This window comes from Vespa velutina, chromosome 1, assembly GCF_912470025.1.
Source record: "Vespa velutina chromosome 1, iVesVel2.1, whole genome shotgun sequence".
In the NCBI taxonomy this organism is placed as follows: Eukaryota; Metazoa; Arthropoda; class Insecta; order Hymenoptera; family Vespidae; genus Vespa; species Vespa velutina.
In genome coordinates this window covers 18890729-18913333 of record NC_062188.1, presented here as the reverse complement: position 1 = coordinate 18913333, position 22605 = coordinate 18890729, and the positions used below count along the sequence as shown (strand labels likewise).

Genomic DNA, 22605 nt, shown 5'->3' with positions numbered 1-22605 from the left:
AAAAAAAAAAAAGGCGAGAGAAAATTCGCGATGTAATTTAAAGTCACGAATGCGGAAATTGTGTTCGTGATAGAAACTAACCGGCTACATTGTCCACGTGAATTTGTTGATTATTGTATATATTGATCGTGTTGTCATTAATCGAACGTAACGAAGGAATTTTCTTCGAAAATTTTTTATCGGGCTCGTTTCGATTACCGATGCAAATTTCTTTTTTCCTTTTTTTTTTCTTCTTCTTTTTTTTTCTTTTTTTCTCTTTGTTTTGTTTTGCAAATGACGATCGATCGGGCTGGTCGCTTTTTAAACCGACGAAGAGTAAATATTGAAATGAAACGAACGAATGAGAGGAACGAGGAACGAATTCGTCCAATATCAAAACGTACTATTACAGTTGAAAGCGAATCACACGGAATGCAAATTATCAGACCGTGTCCATCGAAAAAAATTCATTTTTGCTGTGGCAATGCGTTAAAAGGGGTGAACCATTGGTATATGGTATTTTTCTTTTAACAAGATACCAACGAACACCCATGAAATTTGGCCATATATACATATATATATACATACATATATCTCTACACGCACACACACACACACATATATATATATATATATATATATATACGCAAATATAATACCAGAGCAGGTTTACCTACACAAGTGTAAATATGTGTAAAAGAAGAAGGTGTGAGAAAATAATCGATAAGCTTCGATCGGTACACGTTGCATGGCTTCCGTAAAGGTCCGTAGATTAATGGTAGAGATAGTTTTCGGTGGTGTGATCGCGTGAAGTATGCCATGGCACATGATCGATAGTTTGCGTGGGCCTCGATGACGTCGAACGAACGAAAAATAAAAGTAGAGAAAGAATGGTAAGGGAGGGGGAGGGGTTAGGATCGGAGAGGGAGAGGAGGGGGGGAAGAGAATGGGGGGAAAAAAGCACGGACGCGTGACGTACGCTCTCTCGCGATACGCTTCCGTTATTATCGCTTTGCTGTTCCCTCGAGAATCCCTCGTACTGCCATTTTTTTTTTTTTCGAACATCCTAAGCGGCAAGGAAAAAAAGTTGCACAAAAGCGTCCGTTTCGATGATTCCATCCCAGATAAGATTTTTCGCTTAACGTCAACGCCAAGAGTAAACAAAAGGTGATATTGGTAATAATTATCGAGGTTTTAGTATCAACGAAACCATCGACATCGATTGAACATCGAAAAAGAAAATTTCTATCTCGAATAAAACCAATGAGCATAGTTCTTTTGTTTGTTTTTTCTGTAATTTTCTTCTTCTTTTTTTTCTGTTGTTTCCCTTTTTTTTCTTTTCTATTCTATTCTTTTTCTTTTTCTTGTTTTTTTTTTTTCGTTTTTTTCCTTTTTTCTTTTTTTTCTTTTTTTCGTTTTTATAAAACAAGACAGACAAAGTTTCTATTCGAAATGAATGGGTTACATTATTGAATGAACCCTCAAGAGAAATCGGACGGTCGAGAGATCGACTTGAAAATTACCGAGTCGGAAAGCGTTGATTTTAAAGGGAGTCGAGTGGAAGTCTTTGAAAGTTTCTCAATTAATAGAAGTGAGACGGTCGATGTTTGCGCTATGCTTACGTAATATCTCTCAAAGTCCTTGAGTCTTTGACTGGTGAAAGTGTTTCGTTCTGTTAATGAGTCAACGAATAAATTCGTTATCGAATAATAACGTGCCTTTGATCGGGAGTGTCAGGAAAGATGGAATGAAACGTTGGAATGAAACGTTGGATGTGAGAAACGATGGAATGAGAAGGATGAAGAGGACACCGGGGAGAGAGGTGGGTTAAGCGGCAATGTACATATGCCGTTTCTCTGATGACGTATGCCGATGATGATACCGACGGTGGCCCAGCAAACAGATCATATCTATTCATCGAGCTACCTCTATTGTGAGAGCTCCGTGCCGCACGGAATTCTCTCCATCGTACTCTACCAACTACGGTTTCCGCGTGCTAAACCGTTTGTTAGCGCTCTCGCGAGTACGTTCCTACTCTGTCCCCGAACGTGGTTAATATTATTGGCACACCAAATTCTCCAATCGGCTTTCATTACGTTGTTAGGTGTTCTCTGAGATCGTGAATCGATTTCTCTCGATTCTCTCTCTCTCTCTCTCTCTCTCTCTCTGATAATTTCTGTTTGAATTTCTAACTTAACAGAAATCATATGAGTATCGATTTGTGGATATTGAAAATTGCGTGATATGCGTTTTGATAAAAGAAAAAAAAATTTCTTTTTTTTTATGCCCACGTTTATGCACAAAAGATAGATAAAACTCCCGCGAGGTGACTCTCGCGAAAGATACATTTGATTACGTTCGATTATATTTAACTGCCTCCCGGGTGCAGTATTCGGATGTATGTACGACTTTATACTCTGCTATTTTATTGCAGTAGTTACTGCCGCATACTGGTCGAACACTCACACGATTATAGTCCGCGTTTCGTTTCGTAACGGCCGGGCAATCTCCATTGAAAATTTAGATACGGATTATATTTAAATTCGACTAGGGACCCGTCTTCCATATTTAAGCTAAGTCCGATCTTTGATTTTTCTTTCTCTTTTTTTTCCTCTCTTCTTTCTTTTCTTTTTTTTCTTTTTTATTTTTTTTTAAAAATAACTTTCCAATAGTAACCATTATTCGATGAAAACACAGATATTTATCTCGATTACGATAGAAATTTTTATAATCGATTACAAAGAGTTAAATGATGCAAATTAAAGAAATATAATACACGTAGACGGTGGAATATATCTGATAACGTTAGAATCTCTACGCTAGTTATTATATTATCACGCGTGGGAATAGAGGATGGTTATAACTTTGGCAAAGTTTGTATCGAGTAAATACATGAAGTAGTAAGACTCGATGATTCCGAGGTCGTCAACACGTAAGGATCAACGAAACGAAAGAGCTCAGAGGGATGGTGGCACGTTTCTTAGTTTAGTTTCTCCTAACATCACATAGTTTCCAAGTTAGAGTCAATCTCTTCACCCTTCTCTTACATAATTCGAGTCGAGATTCACTCTGCGGCAGCTCCCCGTTATCTAATCAACTTGATCCGTGTTATTTGCATTAAGAGAGAAAGAGAGAAAGAAAGAAAGAGAGAGAGAGAGAGAGAGATAGAGAGAGATAGAAAGGTAGAAAGATAAAGAGGGAGAGAAAGAGAGGGAAAAAGGAAAAGGAAACAGCTTGACCTCTTTTGTCTTCACGCGTCAAGTAAACGAAGCGAAAATTGGCCTTTTTGAAAACTCGTCGAACGTAGCTGGAATGTATTCGAGATTGGTATCTCCCCTCCTACTTTTTCCCTCCTCTTTCCTTCCTCAATGAAATCGTATTTAATTTCAAGCCATACATGTTCCCGTGGGGTTTTACAGAGATAATCTAAATTTCGTTTCCCTTATATAGACGAACGTATTCCGTAGTTTTTGTTCGAACGAGCAAGGTTGAGCTTGTTAATTATACGTCGTCCGAATCTATCGCATATATATATATATATATATATATATATATATATACACGTTATATGTATAGTTAGGAGAGTGAAGATTTCAATGGAATTCGTTTCTCTTGGAAAATTCGATTGTCCAATGGACGTATTTATACATTATGTCTTCCTAATTTATTTTATTGTTCTTTTTCTCTTTTTTCTTTTTTTCTTTTCTTTTTTTTTTCATCACATAAAGATTCATAAAACACTTTTTAATCTCAAGTTTTTAAAGAGATTACCGATAGTAATCTTTTCTTTTTTTTTTTTTTTTTTTTTTTTTTTTTTTTTCTATATTCTCATAGAGAATGATATCATCGATGCCAGATGTAACAATGCCCAGAGACTATTGGTCTCATCGGGCGTCATTAACGGAACCTATCGAGGGATCGAAGATCGATGATTAGGCGAGCGAATTCGAACGTTTTGCCGTCTGTTTGTTCATTACCAGTTAATGGTCGGGAATTCTGTACGAGCGACAAAATAAAATATCGACTCGAGAGAAATGGGACGCTTAACGTATCGGGCTTATCCGTGAATTCTCTCAAATATTTGACAGACAGATTTTTCGTCGTCTCGTTGTGTTTGTCGTTGATCGTGTGCGAATGCATGCACGTCAAACGTCGCTTTGCTTGCGACCGACTCGCGAGGATGAGCTTTAGGATTGGCATTGTTGGCATCGCTGATAGCGACGACGCAAAATCGTGCGTTAATCGCAAACGGTGATCGAATCTTCGTGCGAACTTCAAATTCTCCGAACTATTTTCGATTATCGAAATGACGGCTCTCTCTCTCTCTCTCTCTCTCTCTCTCTCTACCTTCCACCCTCTCTTTCTCTCTCTATTCACTTTCGTATTTGTGATGCACGGGTTCAACTATTTCAACTATTTGTAATACAATATATGTACGTAAGTCAAGAAATTTGACGAGTTTCTCATATCCCTTCTAATGATTTTCATGGATCTATTTGTAAAATTATTATTATTTTCATATCTAATAGAGATTTGATTGATTCGAATAGAAATATTAATATCACGTATCATTCATTTTGAAATATCATCGTTTTAATATTCGTTATATAAAAGACAATTTAAAAAAGTTTTTTCCATGGATTTGATTAATTTTCTTTTGAAATTTTCTTTTGAAATGTCTACGTATGTATGTATGTACATATATGTATATATATATATATATACGCGTATAATGTATAAAGGATATAATTCTTCAATAGAGAGTCATCTTTTCTTTTTCAGTTGAAATACCTCTCACTTTCCATGCTATATGCTATATGCTATATATATATATATATATTACGATAAAGGAAGAGAGGAAAGAAAGAGAAATGGGAGAAAGAACGCATAGCGGAAAAAGCTTGCAGAATTCAACGGACTAGACGAGACGGACGTATACGTATGAGCAAGGTCTGCGTTTAGTAAGTAGTAAGAGAAGAGTATAGTCAGACACAGACCGGTTTCGCTCGTCTGTTTATCCAGCAAAGGGAGAAGAGAATCGGAATTTGTAGAGACGCCAGACAGTATTCGGTACGACTAAACCCGACGCAATACTTTCCTATATTCGAGATTCAAGAGATTCCTATGTCGGAATTTTTTTCTCAAATGGCCTCAATTATTTACATAATTGTTTATTTTTTCGTAATTCAATGACTTTTTTTTTTCAAGTTTTCAGCTCTCTCTCTCTCTCTCTCTCTCTCTCTCTCTTTCTCTAATTTTTTCTCTCTCTTTTTTTCTTTCGATAAAAGGAATATATTTTATAAACTATTCGAAATGAAAATAAACTAATATCTATATATTAACGATCTATATAAAATGAAATACTCTTTCTTGTAATCCACATCGATTCCTTTAACGCATCCCCTCGGGTGTTAAACGAGCTCGAAGTTTCTGTCGTTTTATTTCAGCTCGTAGATTTGACGACGTCTTCTTCGATGCGTATCGAGGCGAACGCAAAGCGATGTTTCGAAGAACGCCAAGTGACATGAAAATTCGCTTTGCCGGAAGCACCCGAGATGAGACTCTTGAGTTCTCTCTTTCTCTCTCTCTCTTTCTCTCTCACTGCCAAACAAAGACGTACGTAAAGACTGTTTCTAGTCGAGACTGAAGTATTTCTCTATTGACGTGAATTTAGGAAAAATATTTGTTCGTAGATATCTCGCAAAGAAAATATATATATATATACGTCTCTCTATAATAATTTTTTTTTCTTCTCTCCATCGAACGTTCTAACGTCTATCTTTAATGTACCTTCCGATCTTTCATTATTACTCCTTTTTATTTTTATTTTTTATTGTTTCTCCTTTCCATTTCTATCCTAGTTATCACGTTTTCTTCCTTTCTTTCCTTTTTTTTTTTTCTTTTTTTTTTTTTTCTATCCTTATAACATAAAGTCATTTTGCAGCTTTAGTTCGCGTCACGAACTTTTGTCATAACGTTGAAAATCGCCGGTATACATTTGCGGTGCTATCAAAGTAACATATAGAGAGTATAACTGCAACGATTTAATGTCAAAAGATACGAACGTGATCTATAAACTCCCTAGTTTACGGATATATTACGTGCACATGTATGTTGGTACACATCTATATTAGGCATAACTTTAGAGTCGTAGATTCGCTTTATGACCGACATACTTTATTTCCGAATTACTTTGAGATAAAAGTGGGACATATAGTAATAACCACGGATTTGCCTCTGAAAATTTTCCTATTCGTTTTGGTTCCATGAACAAGGAGAGAAACAAGGTAGATACCTCTTCGCGAAATATCGCGTAACATCTCTTTCTCTCTCTCTCTCTCTCTCTCTCTCTCTTTCTCTTTCTTTCTATCTATCCATCTTTCTTGCTCTTACTGTTACTCCTACTACTTTGTCTTTTCTCGTTCTAATTAATTCCGTAAGAATTATATGCTCACGTCGTTGCGTTACGTACCCTTTCGACCTGCAAGTACGATGTGCACTTGCTAAGCGAATAATTCTAGAAAATACGATACGACTATTACACGAACACTATGAAATCCTAAGAAGTTCAACTTCCGTTTATAATTGTTTCTCCTCTTCTCATTTCTTCGGTCTTCTTATTATTATCAATAATCTTTTCGTTCTCTTATCTTTCGTTCTTAATTACATTCGTTCTTAACTTTATCAACGACGTTTCCATCTTTTTCTTTTTCCTTATATAATAGTTTATAAATAATTATAACGTTGGAATCATTATGATCGTTCATTTTTACATTTGTCTCCTTTTCTTTTTCATTATCATTATATTCATCTTCGTCTTTGTCTTCGTCTTCTAAGTCTTCTTCTTCTTCTTCTTCTTCTTCTTCTTCTTCTACTTCTTATTTTTACTTTGACGAATATGTATCAAGTTTAGTTTCACATTAATATAAAGTAAGTTGAGTTCTCATTATTTTCCACTTTCCATTAGAGAGTACGCCTCTTTCGTGTCATGAGCAATATTTTTCACAGGTTCGCGTGCTCCTCTACATCTTTTAAATCTTTCTACTCTCCTTCCTAATGCGAAGAAAAGACGTGCGATCATTTACAAAGATTCATTAGATAATGTACTAGGGGAGAGCTTATAGAACCCGATTCTTGTTTCTTAAAAAGCCGACACTTAATTGAAAAAAAAAAGAAAAAAAAAAAAAAAAAAAAAAAAGAAGAAATGAAACTGTATACTGAAATTTCATCGGATTTTATCAGTACGAGCTTTATATTTCTTTCAAACGATAATTTTTGCCATTTTCTCTCTCTCTCTCTCTCTCTCGTAAAGAGAAATGTACGCCTAAGGAATACGAAATACTACTTGCAACCGTGCAATATCCAAGTCTTCCGCTTCACACGCTAAGTGTTTGGCCACTCGAGAATTTCTGCCGCGTAACTTAAGCACGAAGCGTAGGCATTAATGTGGAATATGAAAGGGTGAAGAGAGAGAGAGAGAGAGAGAGAGAGAGAGAGAGAGAGAGAGAGAGAGAGATGGAGAGAGATGGAGAGAGAGAGATGGAGAGATGGAGAGAGAGAGAGAGAGAGAGAGAGAGAGAATAAAACAGCAGTGACTGTACTTTCTCTATGAGGGAGTTACATTCAACAGATTTTCTAGTTGTCAGGGAAGGGTCGTCAAGTTTTTTTCTTTTCGTCTCCGTCGCATCTCACCATTATTTTCAGTTCCGTACTGACGACGAATATCACGTGACATCTCGTAATCGAGAATCTTCGTCGTTGAAATTTTTTTTTTTTTTTTAACCAAAAAAATGATAATCGAACAATAATTATAATTTTTGTACAATCGTTCGTTCTTTTTTTTTCTCCGATGTTAAATCAATAAGTTAAGTTTCATCATCTTTTTCATTTCCTTTTTTTCTTTTTTTTTTTTTTTTTATTTCTTTTCCCTCACGCGATTTATTTACTTAATCGCAATGTTATTTTAAAACAAATATATCCGTTGGATTGCCATTGACGTATTTTACTAAGTGAAATTAAATGTTTAAACGTAAAAGAAAACATTTCACCTATTACAACTCAGCTATGTTATTTGAAATTTCGTTATTTACGAGAACAAAGTTAACTTTGGGCAACGCGCCGTACTTCCACTTTCCAACTTACTTTTGTGTAAGTTAGAGCAGTTGACGAATCGAGTAAACGGCTTGTTATCGTACTACGGTGTCTTTGTCGAGGGCTAATATTTAATACAAACTACTTGTCCAACGATACGAGAGTTTGAATCTTTTTCAAAGGATCTTAATATATTAAGCGTAAGAAGTTGTAATATTAAAGTTTAATGATTAAGTTAAACAAAGTTTAAATGTTCGTCATTTCATAATTACAATAGATATAAATATGATGTTAATACGTTATAATAATATTTGGTTCATTTGTTAAATGAAAATCGTTCGATCGTTCGATCGATGTACATTTAATCAAATATAATTCCTTTACCAATGTATACTTATTTATTTATAGGTACTTCGAAAATTAGCTAACAAACACACCTCGAATAAACAAATATCATTATACTTTACCGCAGGAATGTCCAATTCTAAATGATAAACGATACTTATGGGATAATATAAAATACGATAACGAGATGAAATTTTGCCGTAATTAAAATCCGTTTATTCGTTTGATGTCGCTTAATATCAAATAGCTTGTATTCCATAGTACGGCAATATGAGACTCGTGTAAGGTACAAATAACTCAAATAACTCGATGATAATGATGATGAGGGAGGGGAGAAAGAGAAGGAGAGAGAGAGAGAGAGAGAGAGAGAGAGAGAGAGAGAGAGAGAGAGAGAGAGAGAAAGAAAATGGGGATTGGATATTGGAATGGATCGATTAGATCGAAAGCACGTGTAGGGAGAAAGAACATGTCACGGGAGTATTGTGGGGAAAGGAAATTAGTAAATGAGTAAGAATAGAATAGCGAATGATGGGGTTGAATAGAGATAAAGGGAGGCAGATATCTTAATACCACAAAACGTGAAACGACGGCTTTGCCATTTCACTATAGGCCTGTCTCGCGAGGGAAACGGATCAGGACTTGTCGAGTCACCTTGTATATAGAACTCGAGTGGTTACAGAGTGAATGAGTGAGAGAGAGAGAGAGAGAAATATATATATATATATACAGATAGATAAAGAGAGGGGGAGAGAGATATACAGAGAAACGGCCTGCTGACCCGCCATCAGTTGCCCAGAGCTATATGAAACTCTGACACTGTGCTGCCAGGGTTGTAATTGTCGTCCTTTGTCCGTCATACGAGCTTGCGGCGTGAGCGCAGCGGCGAACCGCAAGCTTTGCCGGTTCTACCTCGAATCGCTGAACCATGCAGGCATTATCGCATCAGGTGCGTAATCCTCGGTTTATCACCTGCGACATACCTACCTACTGTTTCTCCAAATGAAAAGTCTCTTGTCACATTTCTTTCCTAGTCTTCTTCTCTTCATTTTGATTGAATTACGAGATAAAGTATGATGTTACATGATACAGATACATATTTACAGATACGTACATATGTAATTAAAATATAATGGAGATTTATGTATATAAATTCGATATGAAGATATTAAATTTTAACATCTTTCGTTCGATATTAACTAATCGCCTATAAGCCTTCGCATTTTATTGTTAACTTTAATCTCTTGTAAATTTATAAACCGTTACAACTAGTTTGACGTACTAATCCCGATTTAATCCTGATTAAGTATATCAGACTTTAGGCCGTTCTACTACCTAACGTAACGACCAAATTCGACGAAACGTTTCTCGTTTCTCGAGCGAACGTGCATCCTGGAATTAATCCAAGTATGATTTGGACTTAATTCGAATGCACATGCTTATATGCGTACATATGTATGGCCACCTGTAGCGAAGAGATTGTAGAGAGATAGGAATCGTATAAGAGAGAAATGATCGCTATCTCCTCGCCTATATATATATATATATATATATATATATATATATATATGTGTTCGTATTATTTTCAATTTCCAATGGGAGATAGGATCGTCAAAGTTTTCGTTACGATGTATATAAACGCGAACGGATTCGTCTTTTAGAGAGAGAGAGAGAGAGAAATAGAGAAAGAGAGATAGAGAAGAAAGGACGATCGATCAACGCGTTTCGCATTAATGCGGTCTGCCTCGGACGTTTATGTATGTATACTGCGAATGTTTCCAGCACGTCGTTACGCGAAATGACCATCGTAAACGACACAATGTCGGTAAAGCGATAGCCTCGTATATCTCTTGTAGGAAGAACACTTGTTCGCGGCAGCAACGGAGGCGGCGGCGACGTCGTCGTCGTCGGTACCGAACGTCTCCTCGGTTGCGATCTTTCCGCTAGCGACTTAGCTCGTTTTCGTTTAGATCCAGGAAATGGCGAAACGACAAGGGGATAAACGTGGATTTCGTCGTATAAGCTCCGCTACCAAGTTCATTTTTCTTCCGGACAAAATGATCGACGATCTTTCGTTTTCCATGGACAATTTAAAAAGAAAAGAAAAGAAAAAAGAAACGTCCTTGATATCGATTTATTCTTTCTTTCTTTTTTCCTTTCTCTCTCTCTCTCTCTCTCTCTCTCTCTTCCTTCCTTTTCTTTTTTTTTTTTTTTTCCTTTTTTCGTACACGAAGGATTTCAAAAAATTTTTTTTTCAGGACATAATTCTTTTCAAATCGGTAGAACAATTTGTATATGTATTAATTAAAATATCATGAAAATTTTGTTACTCGCGCCATATACCGGATCTTTTCAAACGTCATTCCATTTTCAACAGTGACTGTCGGACTCTCGTACATATCTGGAACACGAATCTCAAAATATTTGAAAACTTTACCGACAAGCGGAGTACTCTCACGTTGGCGGCGAGCAGCGGTTACCCACGAAAAGTTGCTAGTTGTATAATGACGAATGGTTTTACGTAGTCAGTGGTAGTGGTCAGTTTGTTACGTCACGTCATTTCTATTAGTAGTTACCAATGTAATATTCATTTTTGCTCGGACACTTTTATCTATGATAAATTTTTGTAATTTGTACAAATTTTAGAAAAAATCTAAATGTGTATATATATATATATTTTTTTTTTGTTTTGTTTTCTCTCTTTATTAAATGTACGAGAATGTATTGTACATAAAGCGTTTCTCTTTCTTATCGCTAATAATCCGATTGCATTTTGAAAATGTAGTCGAAGTACATCAAAAAGTATACGATTTACGAATTAATCTTTAAAAATTTCATTAACGAAAAGTTGTATGGAAGAGTATTTTTTTTTTTTTTTTTTTTTTTTTCTATACCCCGGTATGACTAATAAAAATTTAATTTATTTCATAAGATACGTCGTCGTACTTACTTGTCTCCGGAATTCTGGTATCGTGTGCGACTAGAAGTTGGGCCGCAAGGGAGGCCCGGTGACCTGAAGTACTCTCGGCAATGCACTCGTATCTGCCGCTGTCTTCGGGCTTCGCGGAGGATATCACGATTTTCGATCTCCGCCTATAACAATCAAAGGAGTTTTGTTCGATAGAGAAAGAGATAAGGTTAAATCGACATGATAGTAACGATTCTTTGAGAAAATCGTTAAATTTTATAGACGGATAAGTTTTCGGTGAATTTCAGAAAATCCTTGTAATATCGTTCGGAGATTTCTGGTCGAGCCCTTATTCCTTTCAGGAGGACAAATTGAGCTTATCAAATGACAAGGGAGAAAGAGAGAGAGAGAGAGAGAGAGAGAGAGAGAGAAAGAGAGAGAAAGGGTAGGATATACGTGTATGGTGAAAATCCCTAACGTGTAAAGGAATTACGAAGAAGAAATTGGACTTGGCAATAGGATAAAAGATAAATTAACTTATTGTTATCTTTCGTCCGTCCGTTTCACGGAAAATCGGAATCATACCGACTCGAATTTTCAAAAAAGATTTGATAAAGTTCGTGAAAGGCCGAAGTTTTCCCTTTTTCTCCCTACGGAGAAATTGGAAGGAATTCGAATGTCTTTCGGGGGAAGTAAAACGCCCGTAGAAATAAACCGGCCTGAAATTTTCTAGTTCTCTCTCTTGCAAACCTTCTCTCTCTCCCTCGCCCCCTCCCTTCCTCTCTTTCTTTCTCTCTTTCTCTCTCTCTCTCTCTCTCTCTCTCTCTCCCCAACCCCGTAGAAAACTCCTTTTTCCTTACGAAAGGAATTGAAACTTTTTGAAAAACTTTGAACCGAGGAACTTTGACGGGAAATTATTACGAGCATTCTTAAATATTTGTTGCCCCGGCTACGTTTACCGGAATATATATCTATTTTCTATGGTAATCTTATGGAAAATTTTCTAAGTTCTTACCTTCCGAGATAGAATATTATACGATGAATATTTATTTTCTTTTCGTAGTTAACGATCAAGAAGTTAAATTCATTAAGTTACGTACGCTTATTCTTTAATAGTCAGAAAACTTTGCTCTACTAGAAATTAGTTGTTTCGTTTCGTTGAGTATCGATTGAATGGATGGAAAATTAATATTCGCGGAAGAGCATGCTTCGCGTCGATGTTATGAAGAAAAGAAAAGAAAAGAAAAGAAAAAAAAAGAAAAGAAAAGAAAAGAAAAGAAAAGAAAAAAGAAAATAAATAAATAAAAAGGAAATAGAAAACCATAAGTAGAGGGATGGGGCAAAGAAAGAAGAAACAAAACTGGGGTACGGGGGTTGAAAGAAAAATTTCAATGAAAAGACGGAGGTCTAAAGAGCTTAGAGAAACAGGATAAGGTGAAATTGGCAATAGTGGTAGTACACAGGCTGAGAGAAAGTTTAAGGAAAAATAAGCGTCAGTGCCACGATTATAATCCTATGCTTTTTAAGCGGACTTTAAACGGACGCGAACTAATGAGTACCAGGTTACCTACTTTTATTTTACTTTTGTGCAAATTAAAAAAGCAAGACGTAAAGAGAGAGAGAGAGAGAGAGAGAGAGAGAGAGAGAGAGAGGAAGAGAGAGAGTTTCTTTTGATGTCAAAAAAGAAAAAAAGGATCAAAAAATAATCCAGTACGTTATTTTCAATAGATAGGATTTAACTAACAACATTTCCAATGGAAAATTCTTCGATGTATTCGGATATTCGCATAATTAATTTATCTACAAGTATCTTTATTTAAAAAATGTATGGGACGAATCGATTTCAAAAGTAATACAAGAAAAATGAATCTGTATATAAATTTAATGTAATAATAAGTATTCACGTGGTCAAAAGTAATCCTTAACGTTATAACACTTTTCATAGTTCGCAGAAACGTCAAATTTAGTATTCGTTCTCGCGTGTTCACCGCCGATAGTATATTCCGAGTCACGGTGATAGGGACGATGGTGGATATAGAAGAGACGAATGAGGAGGGTGTGCTCGTGAGAGTGTTAGAGTGAGAAAGAGAGAACGCCTGAGTAACGTTAAAATGGCATAAAAGGGACATAAAGAGCGACCATAAAGGGGAAAAACTTGGACTTAATCCCGCGGCGTGCAAATTGCACCCGCCCCGCCACTTTCATTATCTGGATTCTATCTCACCGAAAGTGTGTACGGCGCCACCCCGACGAACAAAAAGGCAGTTAACGCTCGCGTTCGACGCTCTTGTTCTCGCCAATAATCTTACAATTTTTTTTCTTTTTTCAACTCTTTCTCGACTTTCGATATACATGTATTATGTATGTCGATACGATTAAACGCGTTACGACGATTTTAATGAAATTAAAATATCAAGATTTATAGTAAATCGAAATAACGATCTATATGGATTAATATCGTTTTAATTCATTAATCGTAACATCTAATTAAAATTATTTGCTAAAGATAATTTTCTCGACTTTTGATATACATGTATTATATAAGTTGAAACGATGAAACGCGTTACGATGATTTTAATGAAATTAAAATATCAAGATGTACAGTAAACCAAAGTAAAGATTTACATGGATTTAAAGATAACTTATTCGTTAAATTATTATGACGAAGAAAGTTGACATTTAATTGCAAGATATTACTCTTAACGATCCCGTCATTGTTTCATCTTCTCTCCCTTTTTATCCAATGGTCGTAGTCAGTTATATCTCTTATTTGGTATCGAACTGATTGCAAGAGAAATAATAGTGATATCACGAAGGAAAAAGAAAAAGGGAGAAAATGAAAAAGGATGGAAAATAAAAATAGACAGGGCGAATGATTCTTTTTTTTTTATCTTCTCATCGATTATTATCTTTCTACCATTATATTTCTCGATATATATATATATATATATATTGAAATAGTAGTAGTCCGTTAAGGAATATCATGTAACAGAGAGATAGGACAAAGAGGTAAGCAAAGTACACCTTCAATGTAAGATATTTCACGAAGAAGGACTATTCTTCCTCTCATGAGAGTAATAGAGTAAGAGAGTGAGAAAGAGAGAGAGAGAGAGAGAGGAAGAGGAGGGGGGGAAAGGGAATACCGAAAGACGTGACAGCACGGATACGAGGATTCACGTCTGAAATTATATCCGGCTCCTTTGGCTCACTAGGGTATTTACGATTAAGCTTCTCCTTCGGCATGCTCCGTTAAACCGGTCGACTTTCTCGGAGGTTGGATGTTACCGTAGTAGAGAAGGACGAGAACGACGAGAAGGACGAGTAGTAGCGTGAGTAAGTTAGACGATAAATAGAGAAGTCTTGGCCATCGCTGACCTCATGGAATCGGTTCCAATTTAAGTAGATAGACTCCTTTAACCCCTCCTTAAAAAAGGTACGTATCTTTCCCCCTTTCGGTTCTCGTAAAACTTGTTACTCACTCCCGTTCGGTTAAGTCACGAAGATTTCCGTAAAATCAAGAACGTGCGCTTGTCTTTAAAAAAAAAAAAAAAAGAAAAAAAAAACTCGAATCTTTCTTGGCTTGCTTTTCTCTTTAAAAAGTAACTATAAAATACTTCGACCTGAGAGATTCGTTCTATCTTGCTTTAGTTATCGACTTTTACTTTTTCTCTTCTTTCTTTTTCTTTTTTTTCTTTTTTTTTTTTTTTTATCTAAGTCACCAGCGAAGAGTAGTCACGTAGAAACGTGTTTTGTAAATTTCAAGGAGATCAAGTGTTTGCTTTTTTTTTCTTCTCTTTCTCTCTCTCTCTCTCTCTCTCTCTCTCTCTCTCTTGTTCTTTTTTTCGTCCTTTTTACATCTCATCGTTGTAACCGATTACTCTCTTACTCTCATCTTACTTTCTCCTTTCATCATTGATAAAGTTATGACATGGTTCTTGAAGTTAGATCAGAGTATTCACCTAGGATCAACGTAAAACCTATTCTTAAGATCGAGATTCTCCCTTTAAGCTTCGAAGTTGCCGGCTAATCCCAATGTCGCAACCACTAGTAGCGCATCGAGCGAGATATAATCGAAAGCCTCTTACGCCTTTCCTAGCATAAATGATTTTCACCGTTGAAGATGATTCTCAAGCGTAGTATAGTCAAGTTTAGCTGATCAAAAGCGTCGTTTAAGGATGGTTTAATACACGTAATATGTAAGTAGATGGAAAGACGAATAGATATATAGATAAATAAATAAATAAATATATATATATATATATATATATATGTATATAAATGTGCTTGGTAAATTTTATAGTATGTAAGTACGCACTCGTAGCAAACGGAAACTCTTCGAGTGAAGTTGTAGCTTTCGATGGTTCGCCAAAGTTATTATATTTGCTTTCACGGTGGATGACGTTCTAACGGTACAGGAGAAATAGATACGATCGTAGAGAGAGGGAGACGGGCGGGCGGGCGGGCGGACTGTCGGGAGGTCGGAGTTGAAAAGGTGGGGGTAGGAAAAAAATGAAGGAAATGCAACGAGCGATAGGTGGTTTATCCGATCGATAGTGGATTTTAAAGGAGAGAAACGATGAACAGAGTCGAAAGCTCATCGAATGTCCGACGGGAGGTTTTCCTTTGATGGTGTTTATCGAATATCACGAAAGCAAAGCTTATAACAGTGTCGCCGCATTCGATACGCTATATATATATATATACTACTGTATATATATATACTACTGTATATATATATACTACTGAATACCATCGAAGAGTAAACTGAATCGATCTGGGAGTTCGCCATCGACTTTGGGTGTTACTCTCGGACATATTTCGTTGAAAGCTTGTCAAGCTTTTACCGAAACTACGGTCGAAAGCGACCTTCCTTCTAGTAACGCGGACCAACCGGATCTTTCGCGTATTTCGAGAGATTCGAATCAGCGAAGGGATTCGTAGAACCCTTAGGGATACCTATCGCTGATGGGAAAAGGGAGTGAGCTTACCGATTGGCCGATTGGCCAGAGTGAGAATCATCGAAAATTCTTATAGATCGCTTTCCTTTACTAACATGGGATCTTACGGTCAAAGAGCTTCAAAAGCTGCGATGTTTGGCCCTAAAGAAGTAACGAGCCGTTAAAGGAAAAGACAGAGAGAGAGAGAGAGAGAGAGAGAGAGAGAGAGAGAGTAATAGAGTTCAAGTTGAGGTACAAACGAGATGCAATACATAAATAGAAACTTTCTCTCTCTCTCTCTCTCTTTTTCTTTGTCTTTCCTTTTAATTTATATTTTTATCTCTTTTTACTTTTATCATCTCTCGTCTTTCTTTAACTTTTCTCTTTTGCTCCGACATAACTATATATATAGAAATCACATAGAGCTTATACGAATTCTATTCGATAACTAAAGGAACAATCTTTGTTTGATTAGTATTCCTGTTGAAAAATAAAAAAAACAAAAAAGAAGAAAATGTTACTCGGCACGACGACAGGTGAAATAAAAAAATATCTAATTTATCGAATCGTTCGAAATACGTATGTATTCGATTTTATCAATCGTCATATTTGATCGGCATTGATTTATATTTCATAAATCCTTTCATTGATGGATAATATAATATAAAAGTTAAAAGAACGTATATATGTATATACATCGTTGAGATCATTTTCAGACGATTACGAAAGATCTTTTTTATTTTATATTAGCAATATAAAAAGTTGACAATAATACAAATATTGGCAAATGTGTTTATATATTTATAAATCGAGATGTGATAAAGATCGAGATAAAGCCTACATATATATATATATATATATATAGTATATATATACGTGTGTGTGTATGTGTGTCTGTATATGTGTATTTGTGTGTAAGTGCCTATTAAGCTGAGAGTCTAGACGGAGTGTCGATTTTTGCCAAGGCACCAAATTAGAAACTCTCTGCTTCTACGGTCCTCCACTGACCTCTCTTCCTTCTCTCCCTGTCGTTTTCGTCTTCGTCGTCGTCGTCGTCGTCGTCGTCGTCGTCGTCGTCGTCTTCGTCTTCTTCTTCTTGTTCTTTCTCTTGTTCTTTTTCTTCATTTTCCTTTTTCTCTTTTTTTTCCTTTTCTCGCGACTCGTAAAATGCGAGCATGTGAAATCACTTAAAGAGGATGAACAGACGAAACTACGATCTCTCTCTCTCTCTCTCTCTCGTTTTTTTTTTCATCCTAAAGGGTCCATATTTATCCGTGTCCTTTAAAATTTCTCTATCATACCACGAAACAAGGTGGTAACAAGGGAGACTTTCGCCACAAGAGAAGTCCGTTATATGCTTCGGATGAAGTTAAGGGTAGTAAATTGGTTTAACCGTCCAACGTTTGGCCCTCCTTGCAAGAGGGAAATTGCGTAACCTTTACCCAACGGCTTAGAGAATTCGAAGGTTTGCGACGTTATTATGGGTCTATACTTCCTTCGGGGAGACCGCATAATTTTGAAACGATGGAGGCTTTCGTTCAAGGTTAATGGAAAAGATTAATGTATAGTTATAGGATATATAACGATGAGTAGTTAAGTTAAGCCTTGTTAATGTGACTTCAAAGAAATAGATTAGGTACAGGTAAATATTGATTATTGATTTATCACACGTAACGTAGATACAGGAGAGAGAGAGAGAGAGAGAGAGAGAGAGAGGGAGAAAAGATATAGTTTAATTCGATCGTCAACAGCTTAGAAACGATCTAAAGCTTATTAACGCGCGCGCGAAACTTTCGAGTTAGATCGAATAGAAATCAATAATTCCATTTAACTTCCATCTTGTTTATGAAAGTTCGTTCGCTTTAGAAATAGGTGACGGTAAGTTTAAATGACATTCGACGGCAACCTTTATAGTTATAACTCGTTAGCTTTCATATCCACGCGCAAAAGTTTTCCATGGGTACATACATAAATATATATATATATATATATATATATATATATATATATATATATATATATATGCGAAAGACAAAAATAAAGAATAAAAAGAAAATAGCAAACTCAGGAAAATTCGCTTTACTCCGTATAAAAGGGTGAATTACGCGTCGATCCATTAAACGGCTCACACAGATATCTTTCTTTTATTCGAGAGAAGTGCACCGGTTCGCGGATTAAATGCGACTGCCGAGTTAATGCTCCGCGGTTGCGATAATTCAAGGCGAAACGCGTTTAGCGGAACGCAGCTGTGGTGATTAGTACCGAAGTGTGGTACAGCTCGTATACGTATGTATGTACATACATAACAACATACATACATACATACATACATGTGTTACATATGTACATACATGATATACATGTAGAAACGTCTCATAACTTTTCGGGTAATCGTAAGATCGATCGAAATGACTTTATCCTCGACGAGATATCGACGAAATATGTTATAAAGGAAAATTCGATGGTTACTCTCGAAGTATATTTCTTAAAGAGAATGATGATATATGTATCGTATCAAAGTGGACGACGAAGGAGAACGAAGTAGAACGGATTAAGTGGGACTTACATTATTTCAATTTGAAATGAACAGGATATAGTCAGGACTTACAACGTTCACATTCCTCTACAGCTTTTCCAAACATGTCCTAAGGAGAACGAGATATAAATCATGCTCACGTCGATTTAACATCTTCTCCATCTTGACGCGTTCTACTTTTGACGTCTTAAAGAGACAACCTTTTTATTCTCTTACGTTTATTAATTTTTTTTTTTCTTTTTTCTTTTTTTTATCTTTACGATAAAATAAAGAAGAACGAAATAAGATAATAAAAACCAATGCAAAAACAAATATACCATAATAATAATAATAATAATATATATATATATATTTAATAATAATAATAATAATAATTATTATTATTATTATTATTTCTTTTTTTTTTGTTTTTTGTTTTTTATATAACAAAATTATTATTATTGTTATTACAGAATATATCTGAGAAATAAAAAGAAGAAATGATCTTAGGATGTTTTATATGTTCTGAAATGAACTAATCTCGTTTTAGCGTCATTATTTTTATTGCTCCTTTTTTCATTTCTTTTTTTCCTTTTTTCTTTTTTACCTTCTCTCCACTCCTTTTCCTTTTTCTATTTCATAATCGCATCCACTTAACAAAATTGAAGCTAGCGTTGAAAAGCGTATTCGTAAGTAGGTACTGTTACGGGACAGACCGCGCGTGCACGACTTGTGACTTGTTTGTGAGTTTTGCAGTGGTACGATGAGTGGAAAAGCGGGAAAGAATAAGCGAATATTAACGTTTATTATATTTCTTGTTACGTTGCCCCTTCCCTTTTCATAGAATTTTTCTTCCTTTCGTGCTGCTACTCTCCGTGCGTCTATCTCTATCTCTGTTTCATTCTTTTTCTTCTCTTTTCTCGTTTCCCCGTCACCCCCGACATCCCCCACCCCACCCCCGCTTCCTCCTTCTCTCCACCCATCCTCCTCAATTCAGCCTCTTTCTCTTTCTCTCTTTCCAGCATTCGTTATCTCTCTTACTCCAAGCGGACATTTCGGTCCCACGCGCAAAATGCGGCTGCCGACCGTTAGAAAGGCGTCCCGACGCTGGCGCCTCTGCCCGGGCATTACGCTTAATTTGCTTTCTCGGTTCTCCCAGCAGGCACTCTTTGCTTCTCTTTCTCTCTCTCTCTCTCTCTCTCTCTCTCTCTCTCTCTCTCTCTCTCTCTCTCTCTCTCTCTCTCTCTTTCTGTTTCTTTTTTTTTCGCCTCCTGGCCGGGCTTTAAATGAAGTCGCGATGAAACGACAGAACGAGAACTCGAAAGAGATGAAGAGACTCGATCCCGTTACGGAACGTTGCTTTAGCAAGAATTTTTCTTTTTCTTTTTATCTTTTATTTTCTCTCTCTCTCTCTCTCTCTCTCTCTTTCACTCTTTCTCTCTTTCTCTCTCCCCTTCCGTCTTTTCCCTTTTTCTTTTGCAAAATGAGTTTTATACCGATTTTTTTTTGTTTTGTTTTATCATTCGACGCCTCGTCGTCCTTTTTATTTTCTTGTTTTTTTCCTTCTTTCTTTTTTCTTTCTTTCTTTCTTTTTTTTTCTTCTTGTTTTTTTTTTTGTTATTCTTTATTCTCATGAAGAAGAAAGATAAAATGACACAGAGAAAAAACTTATCGTATCGCGCGTGCAGGTATCGTATCTTTGTTCTTTTTTTTCCTTTTTTTTCTTCTTCTTCTTCTCCTTCTTCTTCTTCTTCTCCTTCCTTTTTGCGCCCTTTTCTTTTATTTTTATTTTTCGTGGAAACTTTTTCCACGGGAAAATTTTCTCCCACCTCACGAGAAGTAGGGAAAGCTACGTGGAATAGCTTCCATAAAAGAGAGATCGTTTCAAAGGTGGCAAGTAGCTATCGCGAGGAGAAAAGAACGACGTTCACCGTCATAAATCAACGTGGTGATTACGAGCGATATACGATATTCCATCGTAGTAATTCGGACAAAGAGAAAGAGTGAGAGAAATAAAATGTGTATGGGAGAAATAAAGTGTGTGTGTATGTGTGTATGTGTATGAGAGAGAGAGAGAGAGAGAGAGAGATGGAAAGGGTGCAGAAGATTAGTAGGACTTTCAGAATGCGATGCCAAATTTGTGCTTTGGTAGAATGTATCGATGGAGGATCGTCTTGGTAAGTAGATAATACCAGTCTAAACGATGGACATACCTTTACGAATGTCGAGAAGAACTATTAGTCTTGTAATGGAAACAGCATGTAGTGGACAAAGGGAGCAAGAGAGTTACATACACGAGAAAGCAAGAGATAGAAATAGATAGATAGATAGAGAGAGAGAGAGAGAAAGAAAGGGCGAGACAGTAAGAGGCGCCCTTCTGTTTTTCTTCCATCCAGTAGATGTAGTTAATGGTCTTCTTTTGGGTGGCTGCCTTGCCGAGTTAATGCTTCTGCTGCCTGAATGGAGTCTCCTTCTCTCGTTTCCACTTTCTCTCTCTCTCTCTCTCTCTCTCTCTCTTTCTTTTTCTCTTCATTCTATTCCTTCCGTCTCTTTCTTTAGGTCCACGTTGTCCTTTCGTTCTCCCTCGCCTCGTCCTTTCCCCTTTTTCTTTCTTTCAACGACTCTTGGACCTTCGTGTAGATATTTTTCCATCCATTTCTGGAATATGTCCTCAATAAAAAGAACAAAAAAAAAAAAAAGAAGTATCGTATCGAGCAACATAACAGTCACCTTTTGTATGGTATAAGAATGGCTGACGTGCTTTTTTTAGAGAAGGAGAAATGCGCTCTGTAGGCGCAATTCGAATGGAAAATTTGTTACGTTGGCACGACACCATCACGACTTAGGGGCTAGACAAGGCGACGCTTGCTTTCTCAGTAGCCGAAGAGACGAAGAGACTCTCTCGAACGAGCGAAGCGACTAATTTTAGTCCCGACAGCTCACTTGCCGCTCACCTTCTCTCTTTCCACTTCGACGCGATATTTTTGTTCGGTCCAATTCTTTCCCTCTTTCAATCGCCGTACAAAAGTAAATGAGAAATTCGCGTATAACTTACTATCGAGATACTGTTACATTTTATCGTATCTTATTATTTCTTTATATATATATATAATATTTTGTTTATATTTATTTATATATATATATATATATATGTATATATGCATATAATATTAAATGTAAAAGGAGGAAAGGTAAGTCTATCGTTCGTTTAAATTATCGTAACTTCCGTTGATAGAACTTCGAAAGACAAATAGGATAGAAAATTTAAAGATTAAGCGAGCGAAATTTCGTCCCATGCTTAGTGATTTGCAAACGTTATGTTATGTTAGTCGAAAGGAACACGACTAATCGTAACAAAAACGAGTGATACGAGCGGGAAATATGTCGGACGGTTCAAATTTTGACGCGACTCGTGGACTAACACGCTGGATTAAGCCGATAGACGTGGAGACGCATCGTAGATGAAGGGAAAACAGACTCGACGCGTATACACGAGAAATGTTCCTGAGGAATGGTTTAGGATTCAAGCCCGAGGGATCTCAACTTCCGTCGTGGCTTCTCGTTAAGCCGCGCGGATTTTCCTACGAATCTCCGCTCCATCGAGACATCGCGCGTGCTATACTCTCAACGGAACGAAGCGACTTATATATACAAATATATATATATATGTATTATATATACAACTCCATTCTCCGCCTATCTTCTTCACTCTCTCTCTCTCTCTCTCTCTCTCTCTCTCTCTCTCTCTCTCTCTCTCTCTCTCTCACTTTTCTCATAACTTCGTCTTCTACTTTGCAAGAAGCGATAAAACATTTTGATAAGCGCCTACTGGG

The 22605-nt window shown here is 36.5% G+C and overlaps 1 protein-coding gene and 1 long non-coding RNA gene across 3 annotated transcripts in view; one reads left to right on the top strand and one right to left on the bottom strand.

Annotated features, from left to right (window-relative positions):
• Positions 1–22605, bottom strand: part of LOC124946524 (protein vein) — a 245941-nt gene that overhangs the window by 62628 nt on the left and 160708 nt on the right. For both annotated transcript variants that reach the window (XM_047487431.1, XM_047487341.1), the window contains exon 3: positions 11363–11505. In XM_047487431.1, the coding sequence (XP_047343387.1) occupies positions 11363–11505 (143 nt within the window). The remainder of the gene's footprint in view (positions 1–11362; positions 11506–22605) is intronic.
• The window catches only part of LOC124946863, a 160289-nt gene that overhangs the window by 63485 nt on the left and 74199 nt on the right, over positions 1–22605 (top strand). The window lies entirely within an intron of this gene.